Consider the following 17,551-nt stretch of genomic DNA (forward strand, 5'->3'; position numbering starts at 1 on the left):
AAGAAGGAGAACATTGAAAAGGTTACACAGTTTCACTTCCACTTGGGTGTGGTGACATTTTTCCTCATTTGAGTAAGAGGTGCAGCATGCACATACTTTTTCTGTCTTCAATGAATAGGGCCCTTTGTATTAATATATATAAAAATCCTAGAATATGCAAGTGCACCACACTGTAAGACTAGCTGACAATCTAAATTGATTTTCAGCATAATTCTTTATGTACATTCAGCATTATCTAGCAAATGCTGTCCAATTGCAAAATCAATTTTAATGTTGGACACAGTGTTGCAAGTCTCATAAGCACAGGTTGGTTGGGCACAATATCCTGAGACTGTGTGGCCCCTGGTTCTGGACTTTCCAGCCAGGGAAAATATTCTCCCTGTATCTAGTCTGTCCATCTATTTTAGAATTTTATATGTTTAATTTGTGGGATGTGAATGTCACTGGCAAGGCAGCATTTCTCACTTATTTCTATTTGTTGTTCAGAAGGTGGTAGTGAGCTGCATTCTTGAAATACAACTTTTCAGATTGATTGGCTGATTTTATTGTCACATGGACCGAACTACAGTGAAAAGCTTTGTTTACGAGCAGTACAGGCAGATCACAGCAAGTAAAGGATGTGCAGATCAAAAAGACTTAAAGGCATACAGGTTACATTGCAGGTTCGCTTGTTGCCTCATCACTTCCTGGAGATCCTACTTGAGATTGACCACCATTTTCTGCAGCAGCAGTAGGTTGTGCAGGTTTTTCTGGAGTTTTGACAACTTTCCACACCTATTTCTAAACTTGTGAACACGTTTGAGGATGAAGAAGCTTTTGATGCTCCCCTTGACTGTTTCCCACCAGTCTGCTGGTGACTCAAAGAGGACCTTCACAGTTCTCCAAACTGTGTAATCCCTTTTGAGCTCCTCAGTGTGTTCTGGGGTCAATAATTTTACATTCAATCTCCACATTCCATTGCCCACCCGTTGGTTGTCTTGTAGGAGATGGGTCTAATAACGTAAAAGTTTGAAAAAGAAAGGTAAATACGGTTAGTCTTTGAATTGTTCCCAACAAATGGATAGTGGAACATTCTGACCATTACAATGAGGGTTATTAGTAACATTGACATTTGTAGATGAACGTGATTCTCAGATTTTGCAATTTGATTGTCATTCTGTAGTTCTGATTCCTTTCAACAATTCAGGGTGAGAGAGTGAGTACTATGTTGTCCTTTTACCTTTTTAACTCATGTTATGGTTTTAGATGATGTTAATACTGGACAAGCCAGAATGAAATGTTACTTCACAGATAAATTATTTATTGTTTTACTTAAATTGGCAGTCTTTCACCGAAACATAGGCACATGCTTCCTGTGAACACTAAAATAAGGGAAACACTAAATAAACAATACCATCCAAATATAACGCAATTTGAAACATTTCAAAATATACTGCAAAACAAAATCCCATCTACTCTTCAACTCCATCACTTTACAGTCTATCAAAATCCAGAGAAACTTCCCTTCCTGTACAATCTGAAGCTTTGATTAGCTGCACATTTTCAGTTCCTGGCCTGTGAGATATGAAGCCTATTTACTTTGAAACTGATACAAGCAAGAGCTTAAATTTTCTCAGCTTTGAATACTTCTAACCAAATACTCCTGGCTTGGGAGTTTTCACAAATTACAATCCTTACAGTGAGAAAAATTATTCCCTTAATTGCATTGAACAATCTCCTTTTTTTAGGTGAGATTATATTTGCCTCGAATCCCAGTGAGGTCTCCTTCACACTAAGTTTTGATGTTATCCCAATATCATAGCTCTATGTGGGAAGAGAATTGTCAATGCCTATCACCCTTTACGTGAGTGCCATGCTGAAAGTCTTTGCACCTGATGCTAGACTTACTGTGTCAACAGGGTTTGACAGCCTTCTGCTATTTGCTTTAGAAGAGCAGGTTATTTACCATGAGCAAATGAGTGATATCACATAAATAGGTACTAAGGTCTTGATGTTCTAGGGATATCATTCTCATTTCAGGATTATGAGCTACTTCATCAACTATGGCCTCTTTCCTCTGCCTTCTCATGCCTTAAAGGTAGCATGGTGGCTCAGTGGTTAGCACTGCTGCCTCAGGGACCGGGGTTCGATTCCACCTTTGGGCGACTGCGTGTGTGGAGTTTGTACATTTTCCCTGTGGCTTTCCTCCTACTGTCCAAAGATATGTGGGTTAGGTGGATTGGCCATGCTAAATTGCGCATGGTGTCCTGGGTTATGTAGGCTAAAGGGATTAGTCATGCAGGGTTACAGGGATAGGGTAGGGGTTGGTCAGGGTGAGATGCTCATCAAAGGGTTGGCATGGACACAATGGGCCAAATGGCCTGCTTCTGCATTGTAGGGATTCTGTGATTCTCAACCTCTTTCCCGTAAAGCTTTAAGTACCAGTCATCTGAACACAAAAATCCAAGTTAGTGCCCATAGTGCGGGACTGAAGCCATGCAGCACTATCAGAGGCGCCATCTTTCAGACGAAGTATTGAAACTCTGTCTGCCCTTGCAGGTGGGCACGGACAATCCCACGGCACTATTTTGAGGAAGAACAGGGACTTAGCCTTGGGCATTCTGGGCCATATTCACATCTCAATCCATTTCACAAATAAACAGATGATCCTGCCTATGCCACGTTGCAATTGGAGGCAGTTGCTCTCTGCAAATTAGCTGTTGTTTTTTTCCACAGGTGAAAAAGTGACTACACATCAAAAGTAATGCACTTTTGGACATCCACATTCTGTGGGCATAAAAGATGCTAAATAAATGGAAATCTTTTTCCTTTCTGTAAGTTAACTAGTCCCAGTTTCAGAATCAAAGGAAGAGGTCCTGGGACAAGCCCACATAAATCTGAGATAAGGAGATTTTTTTTGTAACTGAGAGTTCTATGTCATTGGAACTCCAGCCTAGAGGGCATTGGATGCTCAATCCTTGAGTATTTGGAAGATGAGATTAGTAGAGGTTTTGGCCTCATGGGATATTGGGAATCGGGTTAGTGGGATGAAGGTCAGATTTGATTTGACTTATTATTGTCAAATGTATCGAGATACAGTGAAAAGTATTGTTTTGCATGCTACCGAGGCAAATCATACCATGCATAAGTACATCCCGGTAATAGAACAGAATGCAGATTACAGCGTTACAGCTACTGAGAAGGTGCAGGGAAATATCAAGTTTAATACATGAGGTCCATTCAAAAGTCTGATAACAGTGGGGAAGAAGCTGTTCTTGAATCTGTTGGTACCTGTATTCAAACTTTTGTACCTTCTGCGCAGCTGAAGAGGGTGGAAGAGAGTGTCGCCAGAATGGCAGGAATCTTTGATTATGTTGGCTGCTTTCCCCAGGCAGCAGGAAGTGTAGGTGGAGTCAATGGATGGAAGGAACGACCAGGATAGGATTAGAAGGTGGAGAGGGGGTGAAGGGCACCCCCTTATTGGGATCTTCTGTTCTTTTGATCGACTGCTTTGGCTAGTCAGTTTTGAAAATCAGTTCAAACCTCCCCATTCAAGTGCAGTCAGTACTTCAATTCATATAGCAATTGAGAGGTTGTGAGAGAGGAAGATGAGTGGAACCCTGCCTGACATATTACACCTGTCCTGGTACACATGACTTGTTGAGTTTGGTAAACCTGCACAGGGAAATGACATCGAGTCTATTTAAACCAAGATACATGTGCTGTTGCATTACCCTGCGTCAGTTCCTTGAAATCTTCTCTCACTCTCTCCCTCTCGTTGTTGGAAGATGTCGTGAAGTGTTGTGTGTGTGTGTTTTCTTGTGTTCCTGTTAAAATTTCTTCAGCCCTGTTCATTTCCTCTGACTGTGTTTTCCGGGTTGTGCTTGCTTGGTGGATTGTAGATGCTTCCTGTGTTTGTCAGCGAGTCTGCAGCTGGTCAGAAACGAGAAGGAGGCGAGACACTGGGAACTGACAGGACCGATGTGATCCTGTAGCATTTAACGGAGGTTCAGGGGAGGGGGTGGGGAAGGGAAGGAAAGTTTCTGGTCGTTTGCACGGAACGTTTTTTAAATGTATAAAAGTGACCCAACAATGGCTAAGGACTTTCCAGCTCGGAGTCTCGATAACATTCATCTTTCCTGTTTGCGGGTGAGTTGCTTTTAACTGAACAGTTCACACAGCTGCATCGAGAAACTTTGATGTTACAGTCTGGAATTCGTCTGTCCTTTTAAAACAAAACTGTTTCTGTTAAATATCAGTGGGGTCTGTTGATGACAGAAGAAGAGTAGAGACATCAGATTCAATATTCTCTGATGAATGGGGCTGATTGTCACTGCAAGGAGGCTCTCAGTTTAGTCTCACTAACTTTAAAGTGTGCTCTCTCACAGACAAGAGAGTTAATTTGTCCGGATTTTATCCTTGTCGCTTCTGATTGTTAACGGGCTAGCTTCTAAGGCCAGCACATTACAGTCCAGGTGAGGTCTGTTTGCAGGATATGGGATAGGTGTGGCTGAAGAGTCATGCTTCAGGAGAGAGCTCCCAACATTGACGGAGCTATCAAGAGAGCTCATTCCCTATTGTTTAAATTGAATGGGGAGGGGAAGGTAGAAAACTTCTGATGATCTGGGATTGGGAAACTTGCACCATTCTTAACAGAGATGTTGAATTCATTCTTAACATTAGTTCTAAATGCAATTTCCTTTCCACAGGATCCTGCAGGGATATTTGATTTGGTTGAAGTGGTTGGCAATGGAACCTATGGTCAAGTCTATAAGGTTAGTTTTTTTTTACAAATGTGCTGAGAAGTTGCATTTCATCAAGTTAAGGTGGCTTATTAATTTCAGACCGTGATAAAATATGTGTATCCATAAGTTCTAATTAGACAACTGATATTGTTGAAATTGTTAATGATTCTATCAGATTTGAGTGGAGATTTGGCACAATATGACACCACATAGTTCTTCCATTTCTGGCTCTTGTGTCTGAATCCAATTGTCAGGTCGCCAATTCTGGTTGGACATATTTTTGGAGTTTGCATGATATTGCTTGTCTCCTCCAACCTCCATGCTTGGTCAGCAGCCTTTTAACCCTTCCTCCCCAGCACTGCTTTAAATACTAAGTAAAGGTTATCAATGAAGAAGGCAAACTGTATATTTTAGTGAGCCTGGGATTGGCTCATGGTTTAATTTCTGGAAAGTTGACAACACTGTAATATTGATGTGAGGAAAGGAGTCTTATCGTGTGTGTGTTTGTGAGGGGTGGGCTTGCACAATGGGCATCAGGCGTCTTGCCCTGCAAATCTCTTAATCTGGCACTGGCTAATAATAAATTGGTCATCATCTTCAGTGAGGTTACAGTTAGTCCTGGGATGACGGGGCTGGCCTGTGAAGAGAGACTGAAACAGTTAGGACAAAATTCACTGGAGTTTAGAAGTATGAGGAGGGGATCTCACAGAAACCTATAAAATTCGAACATGACTAGACGGGATAAATGCAGGGTGTTCCCAATGACTGGAAAATCCAGAACCAGGGAGTTGAAATCTCAGTATATGCGTGGGCCATTTAGGACTGAGATTGAGGAGGAATTTCTCCAGGCAGTGGTGAGCTGTGGAATTTTTTTTGCCGCAGAAAACAGTTGAGGCCATTTGAGAGTATTTGCAAGAAGAAGTTAGATATACTTCTTAGAGCTAAAGGGATCAAAGTGTATGGGGCTAAAGCAGGAACAGGGTACTGAGTAGGATGACCAATTGTGCTCATATTGAATGGTGGAGCAGACGTTTAAGGCCAAATGGCCTAATCCTGCTCCTATTTTCTATGTTTCTATGTTAGGCAGTTGGGTGGAATCTAAGCATCATAGTGTTGCAGAGGGAGGCTGGCATTTCCATGACCCGTGCTGACCTTGGCAACTTTGTTAATATCCGGGGTCACTTACACATGGGAGATGGGATCACCTGTTTCCACAGTGGAACCATAACAGTCTGAATGCAACTTCTTCAGTGATCAACAAACCATCTAGGGTTTAAGTCCTTTTTTTGTCTCCGAGAAGATTTCCTTACTCCGCTTGCCCTGTTTTTTGTGGTACCAGCAGAATCCTCCCAATCACTTTAAGGAACCCTTCCACTTGTCTCTAAACGCAACAAGCAGATCAGTCAGAAGCAGATTGGGAATCTGATTTTCAGTGCTTGTGCATGTTTATACAGTGCTTCCCCTTCAATGGGACCAGGCCATAGAGGACAACAGAGTTTTGCCTTTGATTTCCCTACGTACGCCAATTAGCTGGAGATGGAAAGACTGGTAACATATTCATTCTTCACGTTTTGCACAGCATTAGTTTTCAAGCTGTATTCTGAATCTTATCTACAATGAATATGTTAGTGCTTTCCTACATGATGGTGTTTAATCAGACTGCAGTCTGTAGTCCAATACCTTACAGCCAGCTGACATGCATTAGATCCAGACATGTTTGTACATGCAAACATAAGAACTACAAGTGGGAATAGGCCATTTGTCCCTTCAATCCTGTTGCACCCACCAACAATTTAATGACGGATCTGTTTGTAGCTTCAGCTGCATTTTCCTATGCATCACTCATAATCCTGACTCCCTTGTGGATCAGAATTCTGTCTTCGTGATAAAGGGATATACATAACATGTGTATAAGTTTACTGCACTAAAATTTATTCGATTTATCAAACTGATAGACCTTAATAAATCAAATTGTCATATAGTTCTTGACCTCATGTTGCACAAAAACTTCAATGTTTCAACAATTTGCAATCCATTGTCAAAATGTTACACCATTCAGTTAAAGTGGGCATAATCATCACTTTTTATTTTACAATTTTTAAAGAGATTTGTTGCCCTTTAATTTAATTTTATGTTTCCATACACATTCCGAATGCTGGCATCTTACCCCTGTTGCATCTATCAATTTTGACCTCAAAAGAGTCAAGGTGATTTCCATCTGCTCAACAGTTCCTTTCAGATTCAGCCTGGACACTTGTGGTGGTGGTTTCAAAGAAACTGGATTCATGTCCCAAAAATTTGCCACGCACCAAATTCATATGCAAAAGTCGCCTCTGATATTATACACTACTTTTAAAGCCATAGTTGATCCATCAGATCCATACCATGAGCTACTCAGAGAGGAACAAGTGATGGATGCAATTTTTCTGATCAGTTCAAGCAAATCAATTTATATAATAAACAGTAACAACTGCATTTTTACAGTACACTTAACATTAAACATCTGTAGCTGCTTTAACAGAACAGAATTAAACATCAAACATTGACTAAAATTGATATGAGAGAAAGAGAGAGTGAGAGAGAGAGAAATCCTACGCAGTAGCTGGTGGATCTTAAGACTAATAAATTGGAGTAAAAAGCTAATATTACCGATGGCCATGAAACTAACATCAGTTGTTTTAAAATGCTGAGGTTCTTTTACAAAGGAAATCTGCAATAATATTTTGATCTGGCACACACATTCCTCCAGACCCATTGTAAACTGGTTGATGATTAACTGCCTTTTGACATGACCTAGTAAGTCACTCAATTGAAGGGTAATTATAGATGGACAGCAAATGCTGGCATTGCCAACAAAACCCACATCCCATGAAAGAGTAAAAAGTAAAAGCAACAGAGATGTTCAGGGTGGAGTTCCAAAGATAGTGATTTGCCATTAAACCAATCAAGATTCATCTGTCTACTTTGTGCCCTGTGGTCATTTTGTTTATGTGTACTGCTATTTATCTTTTTGAATTGACCTGCAGCCTCAGTGTGTCTGCATTTTACCAATCTGGATTGGAAATTGCACTTTTACAAGTAAAACAAAATTCACTGTACATTAGTTTTGGAATTTCAAACCGGTTTATATTTGACATATTTATAACCAAATGTAAACTTGTTTATGCCCCATATTGTTCATTTCTGCTAACAGATATATAAACTTACAAAAGTTAGGTCTCAGGCCTTAAAGTATACATACAAAAGCTTTGTTTTCCTTAAAGGCCTCTTTATAAACCAAATGCTATGGTCATGATAAAATTCAATGATTTTCTATTCAAAACTTTGCTCAGATTGCTGTTCCCTTTCCCATACTAATTGTTAGATCCCTGAATCCTTGGTGTCTACCTCAAGTTTACTTTGAGGAAATGTGATATCGGTGCATTTAATTGCTAGTTGCATCAAAGTATGTTTGAGTTTCATCACTGGCTAATAATCAGCTGCTATTCAGACAAATGATGTGTTTTATCATTTATTGGCAAGCCCACCCTATGAGGTTCCTTGGAATGAGAACAAACCACTTCAGGCCAGACATTGGTGACTTCATTGCACTTATTTTTCCCGATGCTGGGAGAAAATTGGAACAAGTTGCTAAACTGGGGAAGAATTTCCTGCATTGTTGCAGAAAAAGAAGGTAACTTGGCTGAACGGACTTCAGTTTCTTTGCATTGCAAAACCCAGAGCGGTCAGCCAAATTCATGCAGAAAAGCAAACTTTCCCATATAGATCGCTTCAAGCTCAGCCAAAGAAATTACATTTGTTAGATCTCCTTCAGTGAAATAACAGAACCTCCGGTATTTTTCAGAATTAACAAGCTTGCACCAATATAATAGAAAAGCGTTTCCCTGAATTCAGTTAAAGAGTTGTTATAAGATTTTGTGTGAAAATGTTCATTAAGCATTTTGAACTGCTTGGTTTTTGGCATTTTCTTTCCCTTTCTGTTTCTGCACTAAGAATACGGAAAAAAAGATTGTTTTTGGATGATGCCTTGACTGTGGATGGTTTGTAGAGCTTTGGGAAAAAATTACAGCCTCCCGAGTGACAGATTTCACTTCCAAATTCCATCAGTGAGATAACCAGCTCAGCACACAAGGATCCGCTAAATTGTTGTGTCACATTGTTGGATGATCCTTCTCTCATTTTTCCCATTTTTCTCATTGTGGGTTTATACCATTTCCATTCAGCAGTGGTTACATGAGTAAGTGCAGCAGCACATCAACCATAACTATTGAATCTAACCTCCAATTAAGTTACAATTATTAGTATACCATAGATATACAAGTACAGATCATAAAGAAAAGAAAATTGCTGACTTTAGGCTTCAGTTCTAGCTTTCTTGCCCTATTCCTTGATTCCCTAACAGACTAAATGTCCGTCCATCTTGGCTTTAAATGTATTCAATGATGACACATTCTGAACTAACTTTAGAGGATTACAAGGTTTTATAACTCGTTGAGGGGAAGTCATTTCTCCTAATCTCAGTCCTAAATGATCTTCCACATATCCTTAAATGGTGCTTCGTTGCCTTAGATTCCCTTACCAGAGGAAGCAATGTCTCAGTATCAAACCCTTCCAGAAACTTGTGTGTATTAATGAGATCCTCTTTCCTCCTTCTATACTCCCATGAAAATTAACCCTATTTACTCAGCCTTTCATTACAAGACAACCCTCCTCTCCTAAGGACCAATCTAGTGAACCTTTGCTGTACCACGTCCAATGCAAATGTATGTTTCCTTTAGTACGGAGACCAGAGAATGTGGTCTCACCAAATTGCTATACAATTATAGCAAGACTATTTTTATTCTCATACTCTAATCACCTTGCAATAAAAGTGAACAGAATTTTTTTCCCAATTATTCACCGTATCAGCATGCTACGTTTTTATATTCTTTGTATGAGAATACCTACGTATACAGGACGGCACAAGGGCTCAGTGGAGGATGGCACGATGGCTCAATGGTTAGCATTGCTGCCTCACAGTGTAAGGGACCTGGGTTCAATTCCACCCTCAGGTGCAGTTAGCACATTGTCCCCCTGTCTGTGTGGGGTTTCCTCCAGGTGCTCCAGTTTCCTCCCACAGTCCAAAGATGTGCACTTTCGGTGGATTGGCTATGGTAATTTGCCTATAGTGTCCAGGTGGGTTAGCCATGGGAGATGCAGGGCTATAGGTCTGGGTGGTTTGCTGAATGGCTTGCTTCCACAGTGTAGGTATTCTATATCCTTTCAAATGTCAACATTTATAGGCTTCAAACATCTTAAAAAATAAGAATGTGGATTCCCAAATCCCATTTCCAAGTGAGACCTTAAAGCCTTGTCATTAGCTACATATTTGGCATCTGCTCAGGATGGTGCAAGGTCCTGTGTAAGATTGCTTGAACAAGTCAGCCACTTTAATGTTATTCACGTTTTAGTCCAGTGTTGCATGCTAAGTTAACACAGGTCCTGATAGCATTTGTTAGAGATATATGCCCACATTGAGATTGACTGGCACAGGGGATGCAGGTTTGTGCACTTGAAAACCCAAACGCAATTTCCACACCACCACCTTCTAATCCCCACAATAAGCATTTTTTTTTTGCCAAAATTCAACTTGGTTCATGTTCTGTGAGCTTGAACCCAAGGAAAATAAAATGCGAATGCACGCTTCATTTCTTTTTTCTCCTGTACTACCCAGAAGTGTTATCGTACACATCTGAACAACCTTCCCACTGCCAAAATCACCATGACTGTTTTTCCATTTTTTTTATTAACTGCTATCCACCACCAGTAAAAACACCCATGCAGCCATTTCTGTGTTTCGATGCAAAACCCATTAGGGGCAATACAAAGCATCAAAAGTGAAGGGGAGGGAGGGAGAGAGTGAAGGGTCTAAATCAAAATGGAGTTGGAGCGGAAAGTAAAACAGTATAATCCCCATGGCATCCACATCTCTCTGAAGGTATCGAGAGTGGGTGCACATATTAAATATCCCCAGTTAATCCTCTGTGTCTGGATTTTGTTGTTGAAGTAGGATGTACAAGTTCCCTTTGCCTTTTCATGGAATATGCCCAGCAGAATCCTTAGATTCTGATTTGAAACACAGTTTGGCCAGGCACCCTGTGCTCCTGATAGAGAGCCAGCTGGTGAAGGAGAGAGTCCGAAAATCAACCATTACTGAGCTGTTAGATTTATTAACACATTGAGTATTACAAATGCACAACTCTTAACTCTGCAATCCCCACCACTGGTTTCCCTGATTTAATGATGCAATGAGTCTTCCCGGCCTGCATTCATGTCGCCATCATTTACGCAATTAACAGCTGTCAGCAATAGCTTCAGGCCCCTTCTGGGACTCATGTGGTACAGTGTAGGAGGCCCAGGTTCAGGTCCCACTTATTCCAGAGGTGTTTGATAACATCTTCAAACAGATTCATATAATCAAAGAATCCCTACAGTGTGGAAGAAGTCTGTTCAGCCCATCGAGTCCACACTGACCCTCTGAAGAGCATCCCACCCAGACACAACCCCCTACCCTATCCATACAACCCTGCATTTCCTATGGCTAACCCACCTAGCCTACATAATCCTGGATACTATGAGCAACTTAGCAAGGTCAATCCACCTAACCTGCACATCTTTGGGTCTGTGGGAGGAAACCCACGCAGACACAGGGAGAATGTGCAAACTCCACACAGACAGTCACCCGAGGGTGAAATCAAATCTGGGTCCCTGCCTCTGTGAGGCAACAGTGCTAACCACTGAGCTGCCATGCTTGCCCAAGGTTGTTTAGAAAATATTGACTAAATCATCAGCTCTCCTTAAAGGCTGTTATGGTGCAGCAGTAGTATCACAACCTCTAAGCTAGGAGGTCTGGGTTCAAGTCCCACCTACTCCAGTTAATCTTTGGTAACGTTCTCTGAGAACTTCTGTATATTTCTTTCTTGCAACTTTAGCATGGAGCTCATCAGCCTGGCAGAACATACTGCAAATCTACTGAGTTGGCAGCAGGTAATGGCACTGATCTGTGTTGGCTTGAACCATTCACCCAGACACAATCATTTGTTTGATGCCATTACATTGAACCATTCTTCATCTTTAGCATTTTCTGGCATGGATTTTGTTTTTTGTTTTGACACCAATGTGAACAGGAAACAAGAGGTTCCTTGTAGGTTTCAGTGGTCACTGCAAAAACAAGAGGGTGCAAAGTTCCATGTAGCCTTTTGTTTGGCAGACACATTTGACCGGCTAATTTTTCAATGTGCTCATGAATGTTGTAGAAACATTCTTTTCATTCATTAAATAGAGTTTGTTAAATGTGTGAGGAAGTGCTTGCTTGGTTGCTGGTTTTTGTTCATCAGGCGGCACTGAACTTATCGTTATATCTTAGATTGTGAAGGCAAAGGTTGCGTGGGAGAGGAGTTGGTTCAGATTTAGAATAGATACATTACTTAACTGGAGTAAAGAAGGGCATTTAAAACCCAAGGACCCTCTTGGTTAGATTAAAATGAGACAAAGAAAGAGGGCTTGTGATAGCACACGGTTCATTAGGTTGCAGAGAATAAATGGAGACTATGGACAGAATTAAATGTCCTAATGCAACATTCTGTGATTCAGTCTTTCTTTTTAGGGAAGTGGAATTGATTCGTAATCAGAATACCTTATCCAGACAGTTTGGTTTCAAGAATCCATAAAATGTCACGTTATGAGAGCACAACTGAAGACAAGCAAGTATAAGTGTAACCGAGCTATGGCAGGTGTTGTACAGGGTAATGGATGTGAAAAGGTTAATCTGTGTCTAAAGCTGAAGCTCCAGTCACTCTGAAATATAATGCAGTTACTGGGTGGACCATCAGGAAGCAAAGGAGGCAGGGCAGTTTGGGCAGATAGCTCTCTGACATGGTCTCCTGATTAGGACACTTGGATCTTTGTAGTCTGTATGTAGTTACTCAGAAGCAGTCAAATATATCTTGTTACCTTAAACACGAGCCAATTCTGCTGAGAGGGGGGCAGCATGGGTGGCTCAGTGGTTAGCACTGCGGCCTCACAGCGCCAGGGACTTGGGTCCAATTCCACCCTCAAGTGACTGTGTGTAGAGTTTGCACATTCTCCCCGTGTCTGCGTGAGTTTCCTCCCTCAGACCCAAAGATGTGCAGGTTAGGTGGATTGGCCAGGCTAAATTGCCCATAGTGTCCAGGGATGTGCAGGCTAAGTAGATTAGCCATGGGAAATGCAGGGTTGTAGGGACAGGGTAGAGGGTGGGTCTGGGTAGGATGCTCTTCGGAGGGTCAATGTGGACTCAATGGCCAAATGGCTTGCTTCTACACTGTAGGGATTCTATGAGACACTTTTGAGGGCCATGTCCCACCAGAGATGATGGAATAGCCCCGGGACTGGCATAGGAAGGAGGATTAGTGATAGCACTCTTCCCCAACCATAAACCACCAGTGGCTGGTAGCCAGGCATCACATCATAGAGCAAGGTGACACTGATGGTCTTCTTATTACTGTTAGAGTGTAAGGTTCCAAACTGCCTCTTAACATTCCATAAAACCCTGCTTGGAGGGGAATCTTCACCTCGCTCACACAAGACCCTATGCATCAAAAAAGACATGGGGTGGGCACTTGGAAAATGCTCTCAGAATCTGCAAGAAATTGCTGGCCTTGAAAAAGAAACACCTCATCCTCACCACGTTTGCTTTTAAACAGTCGGCAGATCCTGAGTTCGTAGGCCTGGAAGACATAGAACAATAGCACTTAAAAACTGGATCTGATCCACTAGTAGATGCCAGGATTATAAAATGCGATTACCCAATGCCTGATGGCAGTAACGCAAGCAGAACACAACCATCAGGCTGCCTTTTGTTTTATTGCCTGATTGCAGTGTGCTGTCCAATGTTAAACACACTGCTGACTGGCTATCAGGGTGACTAAATTCATGTGAGGCTAGCACCAATTGAAACTGATGTATGATTCTTAAGTCAGCTGCACCTCTAAAAGAGGAAGTGCATTTAGCAGCTGTTCAAAGTGGCTGGGAAAAACTTGTGTGTTCGTTCACAGGATGTGGGCACTGCTTTGGGGCCAACATTTATTACTTATCCTGAAATACCCTGAAGAAGGTGGTAGTGAGCAACCTTTTTGACCCACTGCAGTCCTTCTGGTTTGGGGACACCGATAGTACTGTTAGGGCATGAGTGCGAGAGGTTTGACTCTGTGACAGTGAAGAAATGGCAGTATAGTTCCACATAGGTTGGTGTGTGACTTGGGAGGGGGACAGCTTGCAAATTGTGGTCTTCATGTGTCTCGACTGCCCTTGTCCTTCTAGCTTGTGGAGGTCTCAGGTTTTGAAGGTGATGTCAAAAGGAACTGAGTGAGTTGCTGTTCTTCACCTTGTAAATGGTACACACTCAGCGTTGTGCACCTGTGGTGGAGGGATTGACTGTCGAAGGTGGTGGTTGAGTGCCACTCAAACGTGTCACTTTGTCTTGAATGGTACTGTGCTTTGTTAGAGCTGCATTCGTTCATATTGGACTGAGTCATTTTGGAGATTGCCTGGACATGTGTGATGTGAATATTGCTTACCACATTACAGCCCAAGCCTGCATATTGTCCAGGTCTTGCTGCCTTTGGATGTGGACTGCTTCAGTTTCTGAGGAGTCATGAGTGATGCTGAACATTGTGCAATCGTCAGCAAAATCCTCATGTCTGACTATAGGATTGAAGCAGCTGAAGGTGGTAGAGCCCAGGGTGCTACCTTGATAAACTCGGGCAGTGATATAGTCTGGCTGAGATGATTGATCTCCAACAACCACAGCTATCTTCCTCTGTGCCAGGCATGATTCCAACTAGCAGAGATTTTCTTCATTTATTCTAGTTGACTCTCGGCATCAAGGAACCTCCTCCTCCAGTGTTTTGTTTAAGTGTTGACCACTGTTCTTGTCTGGATGTGGCAGGATTGCAGAGCTTATATCTGAGTACAATCACTCATTACTGACTATTTAGCAGGAAGATGCTGGTGTAATTGATAGTGGACCAGAGAGAGGACTCTCAGGTTCTCCTAAACTGAACTCAGTCTTTCCGCAGGGGACCAAAGTGGGGTCTACAGACATTGAGAGAAAATAACTGAACAGGTCAGCAGCAGCAGTCTGGCCCTGAGGACTTGGATATAGTGTCAGAAAGGGTTCAGTGGTCGAGGTCAAAAATTGCAAGTTCAAATTTCGCCTGCTGCCAACTGCACCTCCAACTTTAGAGACTGCTCAGTGCACCTCCGTGACTCACCTGTCTACTATTTCCAGCAATTAGGATGCATACTGATCATTCATATGTTCTGTGTCAACCTCACACAATTATCAATGCTGTAAGGCTCAACCCACATCTGGTAGCTTGCACATACTTCTTGCTAATCAGTTAAGACAGGCCCTTCACCCAGCCATATTGAAGCACACTGGCTTCCTTCTCTCTCTTGCAGGACATGTTGGCACAGAACTGAAGGACTTCAGTAACTAAGGGGTGGGAGGAGAGGCATGGCTGCTCACACCCTTTCTGAAGAGATGGTACTTGACTTTATGGGCGCAACTGACACAAAAGTAGTGTAATTGAATGTAAGAACATACAAACTAGAGTCAGGAATAGGCCATTCAGCTCCTCGAGCCTGCTCTGCCATATAATACAATCATGGCTGATCTCATTTCAACTTCAACTCCACTTCCCTACAACCCTTCCACCTGTTACTAATTATCTCCTTCTTAAATTTAATCCATATCCCAGCGACCACCGCACGCTGGGGTCATGATGGATTCATGATCCTTTTGAAAGAAATAATTTCGCCTCTGTTTTAAATCTGTTACCCCTTATCCTATGACCTCACATTCCAGATTGCCCCACATGAGGAAATGTTCTCTCTGTCTCCTTTGTCAAAGCCCTTTAGCATCTTGCATAACTCAAATAGATCATTGTTCTAAACACCAGCGAATACAGACCTATACTGCTCAAGGCCCAGAACTACTCAAGGCAATGCTGCTGGGCTATCTGTCATCCCCACCAGTGAAAATCAACAATCCTTCTCCAGCCATGCTGCAGTCACTGGGGTAGCTCTGCACAGGAGCACAATGATGGCTAAAGGCACCTACAGGACGGGCACAAAGTGAGTAGTGACCAAAGTCCCCAGAGAACCATGAGGCTGCTCTCTAGTGAAAAAGAGAGATGACTGGTGGTGAGTTTAGCCTGAGGGTCACCATGCCTCAGGTAAGGGGCAAGTTTAAGAAGCAGGAATTGGCCCCATAGTATTGGAGTCACTCTGCATCACAAACCAGCCAACTGTGCTAAACGAGCGAAGTAACAAGGGTCAGCAGTTGAACACTGTCTGGGCTATTGGCAGATTAGAAGAATGAGATGAGGCCTTATTGAAACATATTATTCGGGGGCTTGACAAGGCTGATGCAAAGGTGTTGTTTCCCAGCGAATACAGGCCAAGTCTGGGATGTGTGTGTCACTGGCTCGGCCAACATTCGTTGCCAGTCCCTAATTGCCCAGGGGACACCTACGAAACAACCACTTTGCAATGGGCCTGCAGTTACATGTGGACCATACTGGGTAAAGATGGCAAATTGCATTCCTGGACAGTACTATTGGGACTTTTTTCACTGGAGTTTACAAGGCTGAGGGGTTTATAATCCCTTATAGGGGTTTATAAAATCGTGAGGAACAGAAATAAGGTGAATATCAATGGTCTTTTACCGAGGGTGTGGATTTGAAAACTAGAGGCCATCATTTTAAGTTGACAGGAGAAAGATTTAAAGGGGACCTGAGGGGCAATGTTTTCACACAGAAGGTGGTTCCTATGTGAAGTGAACTGCCACAGGAAGTGGTAGATTCAGGTACAGTTACGAGTTTTAAAAGACTTTTGGACAGTTATATAAATGGGAAAGGTTTGGAGGAATATGGGCTAAATACAGGCAAGTGGGACTAGTTTAGTTTGGGAAGTTTGCTCAGCATGGACAAGTTGGACTGAAGGATCTGTTTCTTAGCTGTATGACTCCATGACTATGAATAGATTCTGTCCTCGACCTCTCTCTTCTCAGCAGTACAATGTTCCTTTAATAAATGCTGTCACTCATCCCCTTTCTGTTCTTTCCTTTCCGAAACACCTTGCCCTGGAGTATTTAGTCCCAAACCCTACCATGCCTCTGTTAGTGCCTCAGCATCGTATTTCCATATGTTTATCCACATCTGCAGCTCACCAATCTTCCTGACCACACTTCTTGCTTTCTCATTTATACTGTAACCCTAATTTAAACTTTAATACTTTCCTTCTGATGTTGAAGCCATCCAGTACCTTATTGCTTCCTACTGCAGTACTATACGTTGCTCCCAATATTAATGGTACCTCGGTATCCCTTTCCAATGTTACTGGTTGCCACACTGTTGCCAAGCTAATTTAAACCCTCCTAATAAGTATGAGTGCTTCAGCCTGCAAGGAAATTGGTACTGGATCTGATTAGATTCACCATTTTTGGCCTTTCTGTATACCACCGCCCCAAGAACAGAAAGCAATGGAGCAAGGAGCTAAAGGCTTTTCTCCAGTCCAATTTCTCCAGCCATACTTTCATCCGCTTTATCCCCTTATTTTAAAACTCACCAGGAATAATCCAGAGATTGCTACTTTTGAGATCCTGTTTACTACTTTGCAACTTTGCTCCTTAAATCCGTACCGCAGGGCAACATCCTTTATCTAGCCATGTGTTGGAACCAAGGTGGAACATGACTGCTGAGATAACAAGGTGTAGAGCTGGATGAACACAGCAGGCCAAGCAG

The 17,551-nt window shown here is 42.2% G+C and overlaps 1 protein-coding gene across 2 annotated transcripts in view; it reads left to right on the forward strand.

Annotated features, from left to right (window-relative positions):
• Positions 1–3,986: 3,986 nt before the first annotated feature.
• si:zfos-2326c3.2 (mitogen-activated protein kinase kinase kinase kinase 4) overlaps positions 3,987–17,551 on the forward strand; it is a 254,941-nt gene continuing 241,376 nt past the window's right edge. The window contains exons 1-2 of one of the 2 annotated variants that reach the window (XM_048605155.1): positions 3,987–4,128; positions 4,689–4,754. In XM_048605155.1, the coding sequence (XP_048461112.1) occupies positions 4,051–4,128; positions 4,689–4,754 (144 nt within the window). In that variant the 5' untranslated portion in view covers positions 3,987–4,050. The remainder of the gene's footprint in view (positions 4,129–4,688; positions 4,755–17,551) is intronic. The other variant, XM_048605156.1, reaches the window with a different exon arrangement.

This window comes from Rhincodon typus, chromosome 14, assembly GCF_021869965.1.
Source record: "Rhincodon typus isolate 14 chromosome 14, sRhiTyp1.1, whole genome shotgun sequence".
Taxonomy (NCBI): domain Eukaryota; kingdom Metazoa; phylum Chordata; class Chondrichthyes; order Orectolobiformes; family Rhincodontidae; genus Rhincodon; species Rhincodon typus.